Source organism: Bradysia coprophila, unplaced genomic scaffold (assembly GCF_014529535.1).
Source record: "Bradysia coprophila strain Holo2 unplaced genomic scaffold, BU_Bcop_v1 contig_350, whole genome shotgun sequence".
In the NCBI taxonomy this organism is placed as follows: Eukaryota; Metazoa; Arthropoda; class Insecta; order Diptera; family Sciaridae; genus Bradysia; species Bradysia coprophila.
In genome coordinates, this window is record NW_023503608.1 from 11,439,443 (window position 1) to 11,459,222 (window position 19,780).

The 19,780-nt window shown below is 34.9% G+C and overlaps 3 protein-coding genes across 4 annotated transcripts; 2 read left to right on the top strand and 1 right to left on the bottom strand.

The window, feature by feature from the left end:
- The first annotated feature begins 336 nt into the window (after positions 1 to 336).
- LOC119081133 lies at positions 337 to 1,943 on the top strand. The gene is made up of 4 exons (XM_037189878.1): positions 337 to 630; positions 690 to 846; positions 907 to 1,438; positions 1,536 to 1,943. The coding sequence occupies exons 1-4, from the start codon at positions 483 to 485 to the stop codon at positions 1,941 to 1,943; spliced, it is 1,245 nt and encodes a 414-aa protein (XP_037045773.1). The 5' UTR covers positions 337 to 482.
- Positions 1,944 to 2,146: 203 nt separating this feature from the next.
- Positions 2,147 to 3,687, bottom strand: LOC119081134. Its single transcript, XM_037189879.1, has 2 exons — positions 3,218 to 3,687; positions 2,147 to 3,149 (listed from the first exon to the last, which is right to left on the bottom strand). Exons 1-2 carry the CDS (start codon positions 3,685 to 3,687, stop codon positions 2,741 to 2,743), a joined length of 879 nt encoding a protein of 292 aa, XP_037045774.1. The 3' UTR covers positions 2,147 to 2,740.
- Positions 3,688 to 8,285: 4,598 nt separating this feature from the next.
- Positions 8,286 to 19,780, top strand: LOC119081012 (adenosylhomocysteinase-like 1). Of its 2 annotated transcripts, XM_037189693.1 has the most exons (9): positions 8,286 to 8,552; positions 10,265 to 10,424; positions 15,346 to 15,393; positions 16,419 to 16,503; positions 16,565 to 16,884; positions 16,952 to 17,301; positions 17,363 to 17,681; positions 17,737 to 18,104; positions 18,582 to 19,780. In XM_037189693.1, exons 2-9 carry the CDS (start codon positions 10,278 to 10,280, stop codon positions 18,586 to 18,588), a joined length of 1,644 nt encoding a protein of 547 aa, XP_037045588.1. In that variant the 5' UTR covers positions 8,286 to 8,552; positions 10,265 to 10,277; the 3' UTR covers positions 18,589 to 19,780. The 2 variants fall into 2 exon arrangements, with proteins under 2 accessions (XP_037045588.1, XP_037045590.1); XM_037189695.1 differs by lacking the exon at positions 15,346 to 15,393 and having other exon boundaries at positions 8,287 to 8,552.

Sequence of the window (19,780 nt, forward strand, 5' to 3'; positions counted from 1 at the left end):
GGCAACATAACACCATTACGTCACAACCACGACTATCTCTGATTTACAGATGGAAGCTTATACATTATTTCGAGTTGAAGAATGCTTGAATTAGAATTAATGAGTACGCACAACAGGCCCATTTAAGGTCAAGGTGCAGGGTTCATCCCACTAAATTATCCTAATCCTAATGGGTGTGTCAAAATTGACAGAATTTTGTTTTGTTCTAGTGTCAATTTAACATTATATACGTAGCCAATGCGTCATCATTTAAATAAATCAAAGGTTACACAGATCACACTTAAAGTCATCTTCATGCCACTTGTGTATTTACATGTGAAGCCGGCGCTTATGTTATTACATAAGCACTATATTTGAATGTTTTAGTGTTACCTGATTGAAAAAATTTGTTATCGTTCATCGTTACACATTTTTGTCAATCTACTCGTGCGTCGATATTTAATTTTAAACTTCAAAATCAGTTTTGAATTTGTTTGTGAAAAATGGAAGGAATGGAAGCAACTACCGACTTGTTCATAAATTTGATTCAAAACAACAGAATAATTTACGATAAGTCGATGAAGGAGTTCAAAAATACAAGGAAGAAAGAGGAAGTATGGCAAAACATCGCTAACCAAAGCAGAATGACTGGTATTGTTTGTTATGGTAAATAAACAGCAGAGATTTTAATAAAACTATGTAAATTCTAGTTGACAATGCCAAAAAGAGATACGCCTCGCTCCGCCAGAAATATTCTCGCGAAAAACGAAGCAGTGAATTGAAAAGACGTTATAAAACTGCAGTTTCAAGAAATTGGGTCTTCTACGAGCGCCTGAATTTTCTGGATTCGTTTATTCAACCAAGATCGTACGTGTTGTAGGGTGCCATTCGTTTTGCAATTGTACGCTATTTCAATTCATGTTTTAGGACGTACACAAATGATAAATTTGATGAAAATGACGATGACACTGAAATGCTAAATGAATTTGGTACCGAAGAAACGAATGGTGGTGATTCGAATGCTGTTGAGATCGAGATTGAAGCAGGAATCGGTGTGGATGAACTTGGAGGCCTAGCTACCGATGATGGTCTGAATACGTGCGTACAGCTTGACACAACGCAGCATGAGCAGAGCGATATCGATCAACAGCAAACAGACGGGAATATTTTTAACTGCCATGAACGGATTGCCTCGGAATATTCTCGAAACGAGTCAACATTCCATCATCATCAATCTTCAGTTGTACTGCGTACTATATCACGGGATGATAGAAATGATACCAACATTGGTGATACTGCAGCACAACCATCATCTGAAAATGTCGAACAAATTGTCGGTGCCAATGTTGTGGACATGGACAGCTATATGTCACCTCATCCAGGTACCAGTTCATCGACTGGAAACATTACAGTGCCACCGTATGCCTCACGCTGCTACGACCCAAAGACTGGTGAAATCGTAATTGCACGAACAGTTAACCTTCCCAGAGTAAATATATTTTTCAGACTTCCGATCGGAGAAAGTTAACTTTTAAACGCTTTAATTTCCTTGATAGATTCAGATGACGTCTAACGATGTCCCCAACTCTTCCCAGCGACAGCAATCATCATCAATCCAAAAAAACACAACAACTTCAACGCAACATCCTGCAGCATCCTCAGCAGCAACTACAATCCGTTCAAGTCAATCAGCGAGAAGCTCAACTATCGCTCCAAATATCGCCCGAGTTGCCCAGTTGACATCAACTTCAGCGTCCAAAAATGAGAAACGAATTGACGAAATTCGTCAAAGAATGGAAAGTTGCTTGACGGCAATTACCAACAAAGTCACTGACAAGGCACAGAAGTCACCCCATGGTCCGTTTCTATCATATTTGGGAACAAGATTGCCATCCGTTCCGAAGGAGCGACTTCCAAAATTGGAACGCGAAATTTTAGATCTTGTCGAGCAATACGTGCCATAATATTTTTATTTGATAATTCAAATCCAGTACGAGTAGTCAAGGGTTTGTTTCAAAAAAACATCGAATGATGCCAAAAAAGTAAACAGTGATTTCACATTTGTAAATAGTTCTGATCATATGGGCCAGTCAAAAAGGTAAACAATGATTTCATATTTGTAAATAGTTCTGATCATATGGGTAAATAAAATAGCATGAATTCTGACAAGAGAGATCTATTTATACCACGACAGTGAAAAATGCCCTAGATGGAACATGAATCTATCGCTTAAAAAATGTAAACAAAAAACTGAACAGTTAACAACGGAACGGCTTTCACAAAACATTCTTGAGATAATTTGCATACGTATTTCTGGCGGCACTAGCGTATTCACTTGAGTCAGCAGCGGCCAGCTGGAGACCCGATTCGTAAAAGCTTCGAAGCGACTCATTCGAGGAATATTTACATCTGTCTTCGCGCATGTACCGGATTGCTGCTGGGTCGTCAAAGGATTTTATGTAATTGTGCAGAACGATTGTAGCCTTCAGAATTTTATCTATATTGTCCGGATGCATCTCAATCGGTCCTTTAAATATTTGCCATCGTCGCACCAAAATAGCAAATGCATTTTCAATAATTTTTCGGGCACTGCTCTGTTCTTTATTGAAATTTGCCTCCTCATCTGATAAATCCAATTGACGGCCTGCATACGGAGTTAGTAGATTCTCTTTCAAAGGAAAAGCACTGTCGGCGACGAAAAAAAATGGAAAGGCGACGGATGTGTGGGGTAGGAATGATGGTAGTGGAAAATTCAATTTTTTCATGTCCAGCCTTTGCCGAATGTAGAATGGAATAGCACCCCACCGTCCGTTTGCTGACCGTAGCTGCCAATGTCAACGTAGATGAAACTCTTTAGAGCATCGCATACCGCTAGCAAATTTGTGCTGAAATATTTGCTGTAGTTGAAGTATATAGATCCGGAATGTGAAGGAGCAAATATTTCGATTAATTTTCCGTCCAATGCACCGACACAATTCGGAAGATTCAATTTTTCACGAAACTGTTTCTCGATTCGGATCCAGTCTTCCTCTTCGGGGAACTTCAAATAAGTTGGTTGTAGAACATCCCACAATGCATCGCAAGTTTCACGTATTATGTAGTGAGCTGTAGAAATCCCAACACGAAAATTGTAATGTAGACTCGTCAGCGTATCGCCAGTAGCAAGAAAACTGAAATAAAATAACTGAAGTACTTTCACGTTCTTTCACCGAATTGATTTTAAACATCAGAAATATACCGTAAGGTCAGCAAAAGTCTACACATAGGTGGAATCGCATTAGGAGAAGTTTTCGTAATCTTGGTTTCAACCAGTTCAAACAAATGCTGAAATCTTTCGGGTGTCATTCTCGTAAAGTTGAAAAACTTTATTTGGTCGTGAGACAACATCTCCTTAAAAAGGTTTTCGAAATGCCCTTGCTCACGTCGCATTTGATTCAGGGGATGTACACCCCATCTTTTTTCTCCTTTGCGTCGTACCTCTGGATTGTCAGCTTGCAAAATGTATTCCAGGTCGATTAAATTGATAATGCATTGCATTATGTTAATTGAAATGTCGTCGTCGTCTTCAAGATTATCAATGGCTGTATCTTCAGATTCGTTTACAAATTCGTCGGTGTCGCTGGATTCTTCAATCGCAACAAATTCACTTGCTACTTGAAGGAATTCAATATACGACAGTAGTTCTTCCTGTTCACTAATTTCATCCATTTTTGCATATATAAATTTAATATTTTTGTCACGATCAACAATTATTTCTTCTCAATTTCACGACACAAAAAATTTGTTCGACTAAGCCAACTTAGCAAATTTTCAAATATAATTCTCATCTGGCAACATTTCAGTTTTTATCGTTGCGTTGGTTTCTTATGCAATTACATGCAATTACACAAGTAACAGCTACTCATGTAAATACACAAGCGACATGAAGATGACTTAATTCTACTTATTTCGTTGTCTCTTGTACACGCAACAGTCATATTTCTTGCAGATACCCTGTTTGTGTCCCTTATACCGCCAAAGTATCTTGTTCTGAAATATCAACGTAACCGTTAAGCTACACGTTAAAAGAATTTTTATCTGGTTAAGTTTTATTGGATATAGGTACCTTTCAAGTGGTATATTTGGGCGATTTGAGATTGCAAATAATGTAATCGTCGAAATTCAAAAAAAAAATTTCATTATAAGTATCACATCACATTTTATATACTGGAGCTGATAGTAATAAATACCTATGATAGACGCTTTGTTGTTCATGTTTGTTAGCCGCTAGCTGACGGGTTGAACTTGTGTACTGTGTAGATGGTGGCTAGGGTTATGATTTTTGAATTAATTGTCAATCAAATTTATATTAAAGTGTTATCAAGCTATTTTCCCGCCACATGTTGATTATGGTGTGTCGATTTCAATTTTAATTTTTAGAGATTCCGGATTCCGACCTACTGCGATTCACCATCGCACTAGCAATAATAATCAGCAAAAAGTTTTTTTAGAAGTCAATATAAGCTTGCATCATTGTTTTTTTTTGTAATTTTCGAGCTAAACGAGGTAGCTGGATTGTGGGTCCGAACCAAAAAAATCTACAGATGCTTTTGCAGAGTTTTCACTATGTACGACAAAAATTAAAAAACCTTAAAAAAAATGTTTTACCGTCGTTTTAGTAAAGCACTAAGTTTCACCGAGATGCAATTTTCAAGAATCTTGTAAGTGAAAAAGTCATCTCTTTTGGGTGAATTTTTTTTTCGAGGTATTGTTGTGATAGCTCATTTTGTCGGTATTTCAATAGCTCATCCGGGATCCGAGAATTTGGCACACGGGTAGCGTGTGCCAAATTCCTTACATGAAGTGGAATCCAGCACATGTGCCAGATTACCTTTTTTCCTAGGTTTTTGAGAATTTGGCACACACAACTAAGAAATTTGTCTTTTTACAAAATGACGCAAAAAGCTATGGCTTTGAAGGCACCGAAAGAAATTCAATAATTTGTCTCCAAACTAGAAAATTCGTCCTTTTACGAAATCTTGCATAAAAGTTGCGATGTCTTGGAGGAATTATCGTTTTCCTACCTTTCGCTGGAAAACCTAGGAAATTCGTCCTTTTAAAAAAGGTCGCAAAAAAGCTTCGAAGGCATCCAGACACATTCAATAATTTGTCTCACAAGCGAACATATGATACTCGATGTGTACTTCTAACTCCTACAAACGATCTTATTGAAATAAGAAAAAACGATCACTCATTCCGTGATTTTTTTAACGGAAAATTCGCGAATATTATATCGTTCAGTTTGTGTGTAAAAGTCACGTGAAAATTCGCGAAAAATAATTCATTCGAAAAAAAAAATGGATAAGTAGAGCGAATCGTAGTTCCTCGAATCGAAACATCACAATTCCCTAAATTTTGCCAAGCCTTTCCTTCATAGGTAAGTAGTAATGTTGACTAATAGTGACAGACGGCTAACTATGATTAGCACACCATTCACTTTTTTTTTCTATTATGGCTACCGTGTGCCAATTTCCAAAGTTGCATGGTGCCAAATTACTCTTCAGATGGTGAATCTGGCACTGTGCTAAATTCACATTACAGTGGAAACTGGCACGCATCAAACTTGCATGGTGCCAAATTACCCTACCCCATTCAACTACTTCTGATTTCAGCCAGCCGGCCATGATCTATGCACAGGAGCCTGAGATATGGCCTGGGAAAGTCATGTATGTCCTTATAAGGACTTTTAGCTTTTTTTCTAGATCAACAAAAGACATGTAGCTATAATGTGGGGTATTCTAATTCCTTCAGTTTCTTGCACATACATTTTTATTATTTACACTGACGAAATTTTGAAAACCGGCACATTTTCTGTATCAGTGTTTTCTTTTATTTTTTGATTTCTCCATATAAAAATACATGCAAAATTCACAAAAAGTTAGTAAACCACAAAACAGAAAATGTGTCAGTTTTCAAAGTTCCGTGAGAGTAAGAGAAATTTAATTTAAGTTTTGACCAAAATTAGCAGAATGAAAGAAACAACTACTAGACAGCTCCAGTAAAACCATGTAAATTGAATTAATTGACATAGAATGTATGGTATGCATATCGAGCAGATTCACAACAAGCTTTAAATTCCTTGGCACGGGCTGGATCATTAGTTTCGCAGACCGTATTACTGTACCATTTATGACAATAGAGTCCAGTGCTGCATTTACTTGTTTGTCTATTGGAAGGAATGTTGTTGATGTTTCCGAGAGCCGTTGGTGTCAAGCATTGCGAGACCTGACCAGTTCCATTAACTAACTCGAAAAAGCTTCCACAGAACAAAACCATGATTGCCAACATTGTTGGGACTGAAAATTTGGACATTTTGCACCGTTGTTGTCTCTGAAACAGCAATTGTTAAAAAATGTGAAAAGATTTCTCATGTCTTGGGCATAAATTTCGGAATCTTTCTCTCAATTTAGGACCTCAGCATGAAAAGTTGTATTCGTATCTGTTGTGGCCGTTGGAAATAAACCAATTTTTAATCAAGGTTCTAAAAGAGCAGGTTAAGACACTTCTGACTTGATCTCGAAGGTGGTGACATCAATATTTCTCTGTGGTGTCGTCTACGTTTATGATAATTTATATGGCGACTTCAACTTAACAAAAATAAAAATTATTTTGGTCAAGTTGAATTTGCACACAATTTGTAATAAGTGCGTTTAACAAAGTTGGTATCACCCGCCTTCGTGGGCGTCTTACCCTGTTCTTTCAGAACCTTGTTTTTAATGACTATACTGACTAAACAGTACACATCTCTCTCTCTCTCTATATATCTCTATACTAATACGAATTGCATTAGAACAAAAATACCGTATTTCAAACACTTACAATAAAACTTTATGTTTACAATCTATACTTCCTTACTTTTTTCTGACTTTCGAATTAAATGGACTGCCTTTATATACCAAAAACTTATTCTCGATTTACACGATAACTTATTTAAATAATCAATAGATTACAAATCAGGCATGATCAAAAAGCAGGAACCAGGATCATTAAAAGTAACGTCTGCGGCACGACCCAAAATTGACTTCCTTGTATTACGTATTATGGGGACACCTTAGACTAAATAAAAATAGACTGGCAATACGTATTGGCGCTTTCATGCAAAATGTCCCTTGATCGTAGTTAATTTATTTAAGATAAATACCACACGTCATGTGGAATGTGTGGAACGCGAGTGCATGGAGTGACTGCGACTGCTACGACAGTAACTTTTGATTTGTTTTTGTTCACTCGTTGGTCTTGTACACTAGTTTTTAATTAAATATTTTCTTTTCTTTTCTGTGTAATACCGTTTTTAATCGCTTTACAGTCGTCAATACCAAGGCTATAAACTTTGGGGAGGTCACGCAAATCGCTATTTTATTACTCTAAACTATAACTAAAGTATAGATAAACTCAACCATTACTAATTTACATCCTTTTTCATGTTCAGACAGGATAACTGTGTCTGCGTTATTTTCAAAAAATATGTTCTATGCAAAACATGCAAAGCTAACAGAGAGATGATGTTGATGACGAATCAAATTAAATTCAAAGAAATTTTGCCTTTTTTATATCAGATAGCAAGTACCTGTACATCGCCGTGTTCGCATATCGGCTGGGTACTCTATTTTTTTTTAAAAAAAGGGAGATAAGACATATTAAAGTATCAAAATCTGTCAAAAGGGTTGAAAGAAGGATAAACTGAATATACACAAAACTTGTATTTCTCTAAATTTATCCACTGTATAAGAGGTCACATCTACAGTGTTTCACTTACTTTTGTTGTCAATAGATCCAAATGTTGACCCCTGGCAGTGCGATCGCATACCACAATTTTGTGTGCTAACTGATAACTTAACACAGCAAACTTCGCGAAACAGGGTAATTTTTGAATTCTTTGTTAAGAAAACGAATAAACTGAAAATTTGGACTTAAAAGTTGATTGAACAATTTAAAGTAAGAAAGAAAAGTTTACATTTGAAGTTAAGCAAAGCAAAGTCATTCCAATTGTTCCAAAAAATGCTGAAATTTGAGGTTAATTTCTCGGGAATTTAAAAATATTTCGCCTTTGTAAAGTTAGCTACAATTGGCTAACACACAAAATAGTCAAAGTGAACTAGATACTGCCAAATGAAGAGATCTATAACGAAATCTTAAATATTTCTTTGGTGAACCAACTCCCAATATATCATGTCTCTGAAAATGCAAAAAAAAACAATCTGGCCACCCTAACAACAATCGGCACACACACACACATCAATCTCTCTGGAACACACGTTTACATTTTTATTGAATAAAAATAAAGAAGGTTAAAATAGCAAAAATAAAAATATGTCTCATAATCAAGTTCGGAATACACAGAGTCTGTGTTCAATGGGTCCTATTTCGTTCATTTGAAATATTTTAAATAATTCGTTAAAATCACGGTTAATTGTATAGTTTTTGTTCCGAATCGTTCGTTAAATAAAATTCTTTATTTTCGTTTTGTGTGTCAAACTTAAAAGAAAAATTATTACGTTCCTGAGTGCTAACCCAACTATATACAACGTAGCGTTGTAAGTATGACGAGAATTTCCTAAATGATGTTTTTCTCAAATTCAAGTGAAAAAGGTTTTTTCGTTTTGTGAAAAGATTCAATTAAAATTTGTGTTTTAAATGGATGAATGGAGGTGATTCCTATGAATGTGCGTTGTTAATTTTTTCCGTGAATAGAAAATCTGAAATTTGACAGATTGTTCTTGATGATTGTACATTTGTTCAACATACATATTAAATAACATACAAAATCAATAAATTATATCGGGTTTGTTAGTGCAGAATATGCACGAAAGCCATAAATCTTTAAATTTTTTGTTATGTCACCGGTTCGAAATGGAACAACGATTATAGTCATCCAAACAGTTTTGCTAATTTGAATCCGACATCGAAAAAATTGAATTATAGACACGTAGTCGTTATTATTATGCTCCCTCCTGGCCGCTCATTCAATTCAGTTTATTCAGATTGGTATATTTACCTTGTCACATAATACATCTAACTAGACAATTGACGGTAACAATGTTCATTTGGCTTCTGTGCATTCGAAATAAAAAAGCACAAAAGTGATTAGCTCGTTTTGTTCGCATAATTCAATGTCAGGCTCGTCTTTCATACAATTTTTTTTTTGTTTTCAAATCTGTCACAGGGTCATGATAGGAACATAGAAAGTAGAATTTTATGTCAATATTCTTATCGTGCTGTAGTATAGTGTTGTCGGTGCGTGTGATACTCATTACGAATATTTTTTTGTGTTAATGCTTATGACTTGGAATCATTTGTAGGATTTATGTTCTCGGCGATTTTCATTTGTCATTTTTCCGTTTCGTTTCGTTTTCTTCCTTGTTTAACGCTTGACCGCCTTGAGTTGTTCCATGAAAATTTTGGCTGGAGAGAAGTAAAAGATCCTTACAAACAATTTTTAAGACATTTATTGAAATTTGATTTGTTTTTTTTTCTTAAATTTTGGCGACACTTTGTAACGAGACCACTAAAATCACTAAAATAATGTGATTTAAATCAATCAAACAATTCTTAACCATGACGGCGTATGATAACAACGATACCATATGGAAATTCGAAAAGTAAACAAAATTCATTCATTTCCACATTTCTCTTTGCAAAAAACAACATCTAAGTAATTGTGTGTAACACAATATAAGAACTCAATGATGATTTCACGATTATAACTGGTATAATCCGAAAAGAAATCAATGTAACCGTCAATTCTGCCTAGCTATATATAACATACTTATTTGAATTTTCTTTCCAAGATTAAGTCTAATGAAGATAATTTGTAGATTAGCAGTGAATAGCTTTCAATTGTAAACATTTTCCACGACATTTTTTTGTGTTCATGGAATTGTACATTTTTTCTGATATATTTGATTATAGTCTTAATATAGAAACCAAGTTATGTGCAATAAAAGCATCATATATATATAGCATCACAATCTTATACACATGGTTACGATACACAGATATATCATCGTTACTTACAGTGCTTACAATTATATTCGAAAGTATAAGTGTAAAATGAATTCACTTTTTATTAAAGCTAGCAACAAAACATGTAGTCAGTTTTAGTTGGTTTCAGTACGAATTCAGTTCAAGTTTGATTGATACAGCGTTACAGAATCTTTTCATTTTTTTTTAAGTTTTGATTGTGAATCAAAATTTTGGAATTTCCAACTTTAGACTAAAATTGTCAATTGGTGTGTGTTGTTTTTAGATTATCGAAAAAAATGAGTGAACCCACAGTGACAATAAATATGCACGATGTACCAGTTGCATCACAACAACAATTGACCGGAATATTAGTCGGAACGAAATCGAATCTGTCAACCATTTCTGATACACCAGTTACTGATCCAGGGGGCTCGTCGAATAAGGTAAATTTATCGATAAAAAACTGATTAGTTTGGAACAAACAAACAAACAAAATTAAATCAAAATAATAAACAAAAATGATTAAAATCAAATTCGATAAATGCAAACATTTAGCCATCATATCAGTGATCCAGACTCATATCCCACGGTGAGCTTGAAATATTTTTTAATTGACCTCTCGTGGACATGAAATGTTTTTAGTGGTTTTTGTAGAGGGCGGCACCACGAGTAAGAATAACATAACAAGAAAATACTTCGATTGGAAAATTTTTAATTAGACCGATTTTTCGTTTTTTTTGGAACCTGCGGAAAGCTTCGAAGACTGATTGGACCCTACCGGTGACTTGTTTGATCACAAAGATATAGTAACTGTTTAGCCTGAGGTCTAAGCTTTTGAGCAGTACCAATCATGACATTCATGACTACCAACAAACATCTTTTATAAAGGAAAGTCATTCAACTAGGTCGATGTGAATTTTGAAGGCTTACTTTTATTTTCTGTCAAAAAGTATTTTTAGTTAATTTGGTTAATTTACATAATTAAACGGGTTAATAAAAGGTCGAAGGATGAGTTTGTAATTCATTCTGATACAATTTTTGTTGTTAGACCTGAACGACCATTCAATTTTCTACGTATGTCTCATTTTTAGTGGAAACAACTATAATGTTGCAGAATTAGCTTAGAATGGAGAAAGTATCGGAGAAACTACAAAAGAAAATTTTGACTCGAGATAGTGCAATTTACTCATGGGTGCGATTCATACAAAAACCGATTTCGAGTAAAAAATCTTCTTTCGACCTTAAATTATGTAAAATAACTGAATATACTTTATAAGAGAAAATGAAAGTAATCTACGTATAATACAGCCTTGAAAATTCACAGCGACCTAGTTGAATGACTTTCCTTTAAAAAAGATCTTCAAAGCTTCTTGCAGGTCCCAAAAAAAAACGAAAAATCGATCCAATTAAAAAATTTCCCATCGAAATATTTTCTTGTTATGTTATTCTTACTCGTGGTGCCGCCCTCTACAAAACCCATTAAAACCATTTCATGTCCACAAGGGGCCGAATAAAAAAAAATTCAAGCTCACCGTGATCCCACATCATTTTTATTGATTCATTCAAAAAAACCTCATTATCTCATATTTCGAAATTCAAAACATACTAGTTCTAACCGTTCCAAGCTCGCATAACAGTTTTATTCATTAAATTATTATCGTCGTACTTAGTGAGCACAAATTTTGTTAATTTAAATTAATTTAAAACCTCAACTGGGATCGCATGACGAACAAGAGTATGTTTGTCTTTAACTTAACACTGGTTGACTTAATGATACATTTTTCTCTTTGCTAAAATAAGAAAATTAAAGACACAGTGTGTGTACACAGCAATTACATATTAAGCACAGTTTGTGTTTGAAGAGTGTCAAAAGCAAATTACACATTTATGATGCTTACATCAGAGCTAGTATGTTTTGCTTAGACATTCAAAACAGAGCCGTATATAAGTGGAACAATGTTGAGTTAAGCTCTCCATGGAAACGATACATCTGACACAGGTTGATTATAATGTACAAATTTATACTTACTAAACAGACTTTACATTTCATGGAAAATGGAAACTTAAGCACACTATAAAGGGAAATTGTGCTGTAAGTTCCAGGAAAATTTAATATGAAAAGTCAATATCAATAAAATTCTTAACTCTATACACATCAGAACATCCTTTGACATAAATTCTATCTATCCGTTTCCACCTCCGGATAACCGTAAGGACTTCTTCGAAAATATGCTGTAGATACGACCCTGTATTTATTGAGGAGTTACCGTCAATGGTAAATAGAAGATGTTTTGAAACAATATAACCGTGATTCAACAACTGTGAAGGTTCTTGGAAATTTGCATTATTTTTTATCTAAAAATCATTTGTCGTATTATGCAATTTCCTGAATTTTATAGCCAAAAAGCATTATTTCGCTCATAACATGGTGACATTACGATAGCTCACATGTCAGTACATCCTCAATATTATAGTTTTAACGCTGTGAGATTGTAATGGATTTGATTTTATTGTGTCAGTAATTATGCATACGTGTATATGAGACAGTTGATAGAAATGATCCTTTATGAGTTGTTGATCCGAGCCGAAGTGGAGGTATTATTATAACACAAAAGGTCATTTGAATCATTTGTTCCACTAAAATGCGAGGTATTTTATTCAAAACTGCTACATTAAGCTAAAATTTCCCAGTACAGTAAATGTCAACCAAAGTTGTGTATTAGTTTGTTCCAGCTGTTTCGCTCAACAAACACACATCTTACACGTCTTTATGCGACTAAAATAGTATAACAGTACGTACAAGCAGTATAGCTACATATACTGTAGGAGTCGGTAAACCAGCTGAGTCAAAGTTAGACAAAAATTCTGCTGACGTTAACTGTAATACAGCTAATTAAACTTTATCTCCCGGTGTACGTAAATTTGAATTTCAAAATCTATTTTCATTAAAATTTAACAATAAATTTACATTAAATGTATCAACTGACGTTAACTGGTTTTTAACTGGTAACTGAAGAAGAAGCAAATATTTGCTGTTTTAATTAAAATTTATTGTCAAATACAAGGTCAAATACGCAAACAATAGTCTTGCGGAAAAAAACAAATTTCACTGTCTTATCAAAACAAAACGAAGATCAGGTGCTTTCAACGCGATAAGAATAATTATTTCCTCTCAAAGTAGCATCTGGGAGAGATATCTTGAAAGGGTACTAACATCCAATAATTATTATCAAATTGCACAATGGTACATAACATTATAAGATAAAATCCACAAATTCTGTCAGTTACAGGAAGCGTCCCTCAAAAAGTGAAGAAAGGCAGTGAGTAATTTGTTTTATACGATCACATGCTCAGATTGGGGTCCGTTAAAGAAAGAAATAGTACCAACAGGTTACAACTTCTGATATTATCGAAATAAGTGTTTCGTAAGTTGTAGGAATTTTCAGATTTGTTAGAATTTTTACGAAGTTATGTTTTGGAAGATAAGCTCTGATCAGAATAAAGTCCATTTCACAGTGTACTCTCACTGTATTGACTTCCGTAATTTTCAATTCAAACGAGCCACTAATCGGGCACAGGAGTACAATATAGCCATTAAAAAATCTGTTTTATTTTTCAGTTTATTGTTGACATACAAAAGACCAATTTGTTACACTTAATATTTGAATATCTTGACACCTTTATCAATAACTTTGTTTAAACAAACCGAAACGCTAACATAAAACTGACTTTACGTTCAAATATTGACATGTCTTTGTTGTTTCCAATGGTTAATGTCAATTTAAAAAAGAAAGAAAGATTGAGTACATACATGATTTCGGAAGATTGGTTGAAGAAACTCTACATCACTATCATCAATAATATATTATCAAATAATGGAATATAAATGTTTCTTGTTTTTGCACTTTGCTACTGCTAATTTAGCAGTGCTAAACGTAGTTAAGAGTCAATTTGCCAAAACTTCGAACAACTTAAAAACAAGCCATCGGCGATTTTTGGAAGGTATACAGTAATTGAATCTAGGGTGACCAAAAAATTTTTGTTGCATATCACCGACAATACGTCACGCATTTATCTGAAATTGTGGTCATTGGTAGAGGTGTTGACGCCGCATATGCTGGACTTTAAAACATTTAGAAATTTTTCGTGTATGTGGTGCAGTAGCTATTTTAGGGAAAAAATATTACTCTACTATCCATGACACCATGAACCTACCGCGGCATGACTTTCGTTGCGCTTTAATTTTGATTGATTTTGATTAACACAAAAATTCTTTAGAATTCCACTTTTCTTCGAGTCCATTTTAATTTTTCTGGCGTAATTACTGTATACCCTCCAAAAATCGCCGATGGCTCGTTTTCCCGTTTTATACAACTTGTTCGAAGTTTTAGCAAATTGACTCTTAATTGTTAAATCCAAACGAACGATTTTCCCATAATTTTTTCTATAATCAAGGGATAACATGTGAGCTCTGCCTTCGATGTATAAACTATAAATTAAAAAATTAAAATTAAAGGATGAGAAAAGTTAATTAATAGCTAAGTTAACACACCCAGTTAGATAAAAAAAAATTCGGTCAACAAAATTAATTTTCTCTGACAGAATTATTGTTTTTGATCAGCAAATTTATTGGTATTGTGAAGACGTAACGACGTAACATTACTCTTTAATAGGCGCAAACATATCAACAGTTTTATGAGCTGATCTATTACTTCATTTAATTTTCAAGAAATTGTTTTCAAATCTTTTACTTAATTTTTTGCGTTTTGCTATATAAGACCGCATTGGTAAGACCTTCGTTTATTCTTGAAGTCGTTATCGACAAGAGATGATAGTCATCCTTAACGAATTACGAGTAATAAAATGTGTCTTGGAGACAACTGTTTGTATAAATCCTTTTAATTTTATATTTGTATAAAATCCACCTTGCATTAGGCATTTGAAATGAATGAGTATCATTGTAAAGGGTATTTGCTGCCCTCTATTAGATCGGATTTGAAATAGTTGTATTACTTGTCTATTTAAGCGCGAACAACTAATTGTTGAAACAAAGAGGACGAACAATTAGTTGTTCGCGCTTAAATAGACAAGTAATACAACTATTTCAAATCCGATCTAAAAGAGGGCAGCAAATACCCTTTACAATGATACTCATTCATTTCAAATGCCTAATGCAAGGTGGATTTTATACAATATTTTATCCAGTTATTCAACAAATAATTTTGCAAACTGACGTTGCCGCAAAGAACAATAATACTGTTTCAAGCTTCATAAATAATTTTTTTGATCGACAAATACTGCATGCCTTACACAGACCACACATGTCTGAAAAGCAAATAAATCAATTGACCATTTAATTTATAGGGAATTTCGGAAGCTTCCAATTCATTTCCAGGGCAACGATCAAAATTGGTAAGGTGCTCGTTAAGACCGTTTACTCTTTACGTATATTTTGTTTTATGGCTATATGTTTTCGATGTATTTTTTTCTGACTTTAATTATATATAAGTATATATAGCTTTCTTTATCTAGATAAACGTTTGACAACGCAAAGTTGATAAGTTGATCGACATTAGTTATGCAAACAAGAGTGTATTGGCCAGTAAAATTATGTCACTAAGTTAATAACTTAAGACAAAGTGACTACACGTAATGCTTTTATGTAGTTAAACACGACTTATTTTGATCGATAGTCCTGAATGGGATCTTTTTTGTCGTCATTTACAATTAACTCATTATCTCATTAATTATCAGCTCCTAATTTGCTTACAAGTGTACTGTGAACTTCGTTAAGGAGTGCAGTCACACAAATCTGATGAATACATTTGCAAGCAAAATAGTTATTTAATTTATAACTAGGGTGGACAAGTTGAAAAGTTTAACTTTCGCTGGAAATGTGCTGGTCCGAGGCGAAGACGAGATCAATAACCACATGAAAACGCAACTTTTCATTTTTCTCCCGAGTTTATTAATATAACGTCACTTGCTAAAACTGCTACTAAAGTAGTGCTTGAAGAACGATAAGAATTATGCTTTTCGGCATTAAAGAATGTAAAAGTATAGTTTACTCGTAACGTGTTTGAGCAAATGGATTACTTCAAATGCTTATACTGCTCAGAGTCATTTTTCGAACACGTAGCGAGTATAATAATACTTCTCTTGCTATAGATCCGAAAATAGTCGTTCTCACAGACGCAAGCGACGGAAGAACTATTTTCAGCTTTATGTAAATTTACCGCGTTGCTAGGGGAAATTGCTGTTTTGATGGTGTGATGCTGGCGTATTGACACACTCCCAAAATTTATTTTTCCCCAGCGACGTACTTTTATTCTCTAAATGTTGAACAATGAAATCGTCGCACCTCAACAGTAAGATTTTCTTTTCTCATTTCATTTTATTATTTCTACAATCTACGCCATTCTCCGTCAACCATGAAGGACACTAAATCTGGCGCTTTAAAGAAGACCAGTCGATATCGCAGCCGTAGTCTGTCAGCATCTTCATCAGACTCATTCAGTTCAGGTTGGTATTTGTGCAAATAAACTTAGTTAAGAAAATAAGTCCTAACCATCAACACCACTAGCTTCCTACACTGGCAGCAGCTCTGAAGAAGACGATGTTTCTCCACGAGAGAAAGTACAGAAGAATACAACGGGCGGATCGGATTTTTGTGTTCGCAGTATCAACCAGCACGGTTTCGGTCGACGGGAAATCGAAATTGCGGAGCAAGAAATGCCGGGTATAATGGCGTTGCGGAAACGGGCAAGTGATGATAAACCGTTGAAAAATGCTCGAATTGTTGGATGTACACACATAAATGCACAGACGGCTATTTTAATCGAAACTTTGGTTGAATTGGGTGCATCCGTGCGATGGGCTGCGTGCAATATTTACTCCACACAGGTGATGTTCATCATACCCTTTCTATAAAAACTATCAAATTTCAACGAAAATCTTTGAAAACTTTTAGAACGAAGTAGCTGCTGCTCTAGCCGAAGCTGGTTTTCCGATTTTCGCTTGGCGTGGCGAAACCGAAGAAGACTTTTGGTGGTGCATTGACAAATGCGTCAACGCTGAAAACTGGCAACCGAATATGATCTTAGACGACGGCGGTGATGCCACACATTTAATGTTAAAAAAGTATCCGGCAATGTTCAAAATGGTTAAGGGCATTGTTGAAGAGAGCGTCACTGGAGTGCATCGTTTGTATCAATTATCTAAAGCTGGGAAATTAACCGTACCAGCTATGAATGTTAACGATTCGGTTACGAAAACCAAATTCGACAATTTGTACAGTTGCAAAGAGTCAATTCTGGACAGGTGAGTCGGATGCACGAACTAATTGGTAATTTTGTGATTTTTATTTAGTTTTGTCTTACAGTTTGAAACGTTCCACGGACGTTATGTTTGGTGGTAAACAAGTTGTTATTTGTGGATATGGTGAAGTCGGAAAAGGATGTTCGCAGGCGATGAAAGGCCTTGGCTGTATTGTGTACATTACGGAAATCGATCCGATTTGTGCACTACAAGCAAGCATGGATGGTTTTCGAGTTGTTAAATTGAACGAAGTCGTACGCACCGTTGATATTGTTATTACGGCAACAGGAAACAAAAATGTCGTTTCTCGCGAACATATGGACAAAATGAAAAACGGATGCATTGTGTGCAATATGGGACATTCGAATACAGAAATCGATGTGGTGCGTACACACATTAAATCCCCGTCTTCGTTGTAATAACATTTTCATTCCACAGAATAATCTTCGCACACCGGATCTGACCTGGGAGAAAGTCCGATCACAGGTGGATCATATCATATGGCCCGATGGCAAACGACTTATTTTGCTAGCCGAAGGTCGATTGGTGAATTTGTCGTGTTCCAGCATACCATCGTTTGTCGTATCCGTCACTTCAGCCACACAGGCATTGGCTTTGATTGAACTGTTCAATGCGCCACCCGGACGCTACAAGTCCGATGTTTATTTGTTACCAAAAAAGATGGACGAGTACGTAGCTAGTTTGCATTTACCTACTTTCGATGCACATCTAACGGAACTGTCGGACGAACAAGCTAAATACATGGGTCTGAACAAAGCTGGTCCATTTAAACCTAATTATTACAGGTATGTTTGCATTGCTGTTTTGATGTGTGGGTCAGAATTTCGATTAGGAATTTTTGAAATGTAGAGTGTCCATTGAGTTACTTTGAATTGAATCACTCATAAGGCTCGGATCGGGATCGGGAATCTGAACTACAATTTTAAGTTCGAACCGAACTTTACGTGTTCCTGAAATTTTCGGTTTTGAACCGGACCCGAAAATCGGTTCGACCCGACCTGACTGGAACCTGAAGTTTTTAGAATGGATCAGGTCGGGACCGGAACCTAAAATTTTCAGAGTGGATTGGGTTCGGGTAGCTTGTAATTTTAACACCAAGTGTCACACATTTTCACGAAATATTTCGGGTTACCCGAACCCAATTTGATACACCCTAAAAATTTAAGATTCAGGTCAGGTTGGAGTTTGGTTCCAACACTTCCAACCATTAAAGATATGTTGCTGTTTAATTAATCGATTTTATTTTCTCTCCAAAAAATCAGGTACTAAATGGCTACGCGAGGGAGATCGAATCGAAGGAAATGTAGCAGAGTAAATGAAACAATAATTGAAAATACCATTTTACATCTCCACACAACAAAATTGATTTATATTTTATATAACTGTTTACATTATACCTACACATTAACGCTGATGCTTATTTATTTTTAAGACAAAGCTGGAGTACTTATTGTTACGAACACTTAAAAAACCGAATTGATGTAAGGGAAAACACTTAATTTAACATCAGACATTCTTACGTTGATTTAATATATGAAATAGAATATTTGAGCAGTGCGTTCGATTGAGTTAGGGTGCATATCTGTAGTTAGTATTATTTAGCAGTATTTCGTAATTCACCTTCTTGTTTTGCTGAATTGTGTAGTATTTTGGCATCACTGTAGGAGAACAGCTGCTCACTTATTTTACACACACAAAAGAATCTTAAATGGAATCAAATTTTAAAAGGATTTCGTGGCTTAAGTACGAATGAAGTACATTCGACCATTCTACGCATCGGTGACGCATTTATGAATATTTTTTTACGGCGTTTATAGTAATTTCGATAATTTCTTTTATTAAGCAGAGAAGATAGTAGAAAATATTGACGGAAAAATCTCAAGAAAAATTCTGTAAATCACGTAGAAAATATCAACCATTTTGCTAATGCATGATCCGTTACAGCCTATTCTGATACCATCAGCCTACAAATATTTTCTATGTAATGCTAGAAGCAGTGCTATGGCTAAAGGTTCACAATTGAACTTATTGATTTACAAACTTTTCGGTAATTTCATGTTTTCGGTTTTCGGAATGACTGTCAAATCGAATGGGGCCTAATAAAGCTTTTTTTTCTGAATTTATGTACTTTGAAGTAAAATGTACATTCGATTTGTTGAAATTTGCATTTTACACCACATACCAGTGAATAAATTAGTAAAATTATTGCAATTCGTCTCAAACCAGAGATTCTCAGTAGATGTCTGTTCGCGATGTTAATTGATTTAATTCTGAGTTCCTCTTAGTATTTACACAAACAATTGCTATAAACGCCTTTAAGCAGGTACTTAAATCAATTAATTTTTAGGTAGTTCTTCCTATACTTTTTAAAATGAAGTTAACTACCAACTAAACCCCATATAAGAGGTGCAGACATTTTTTTTTCGAGAAAATGTAAGTTAGTCATAAAAATAATAAAAAT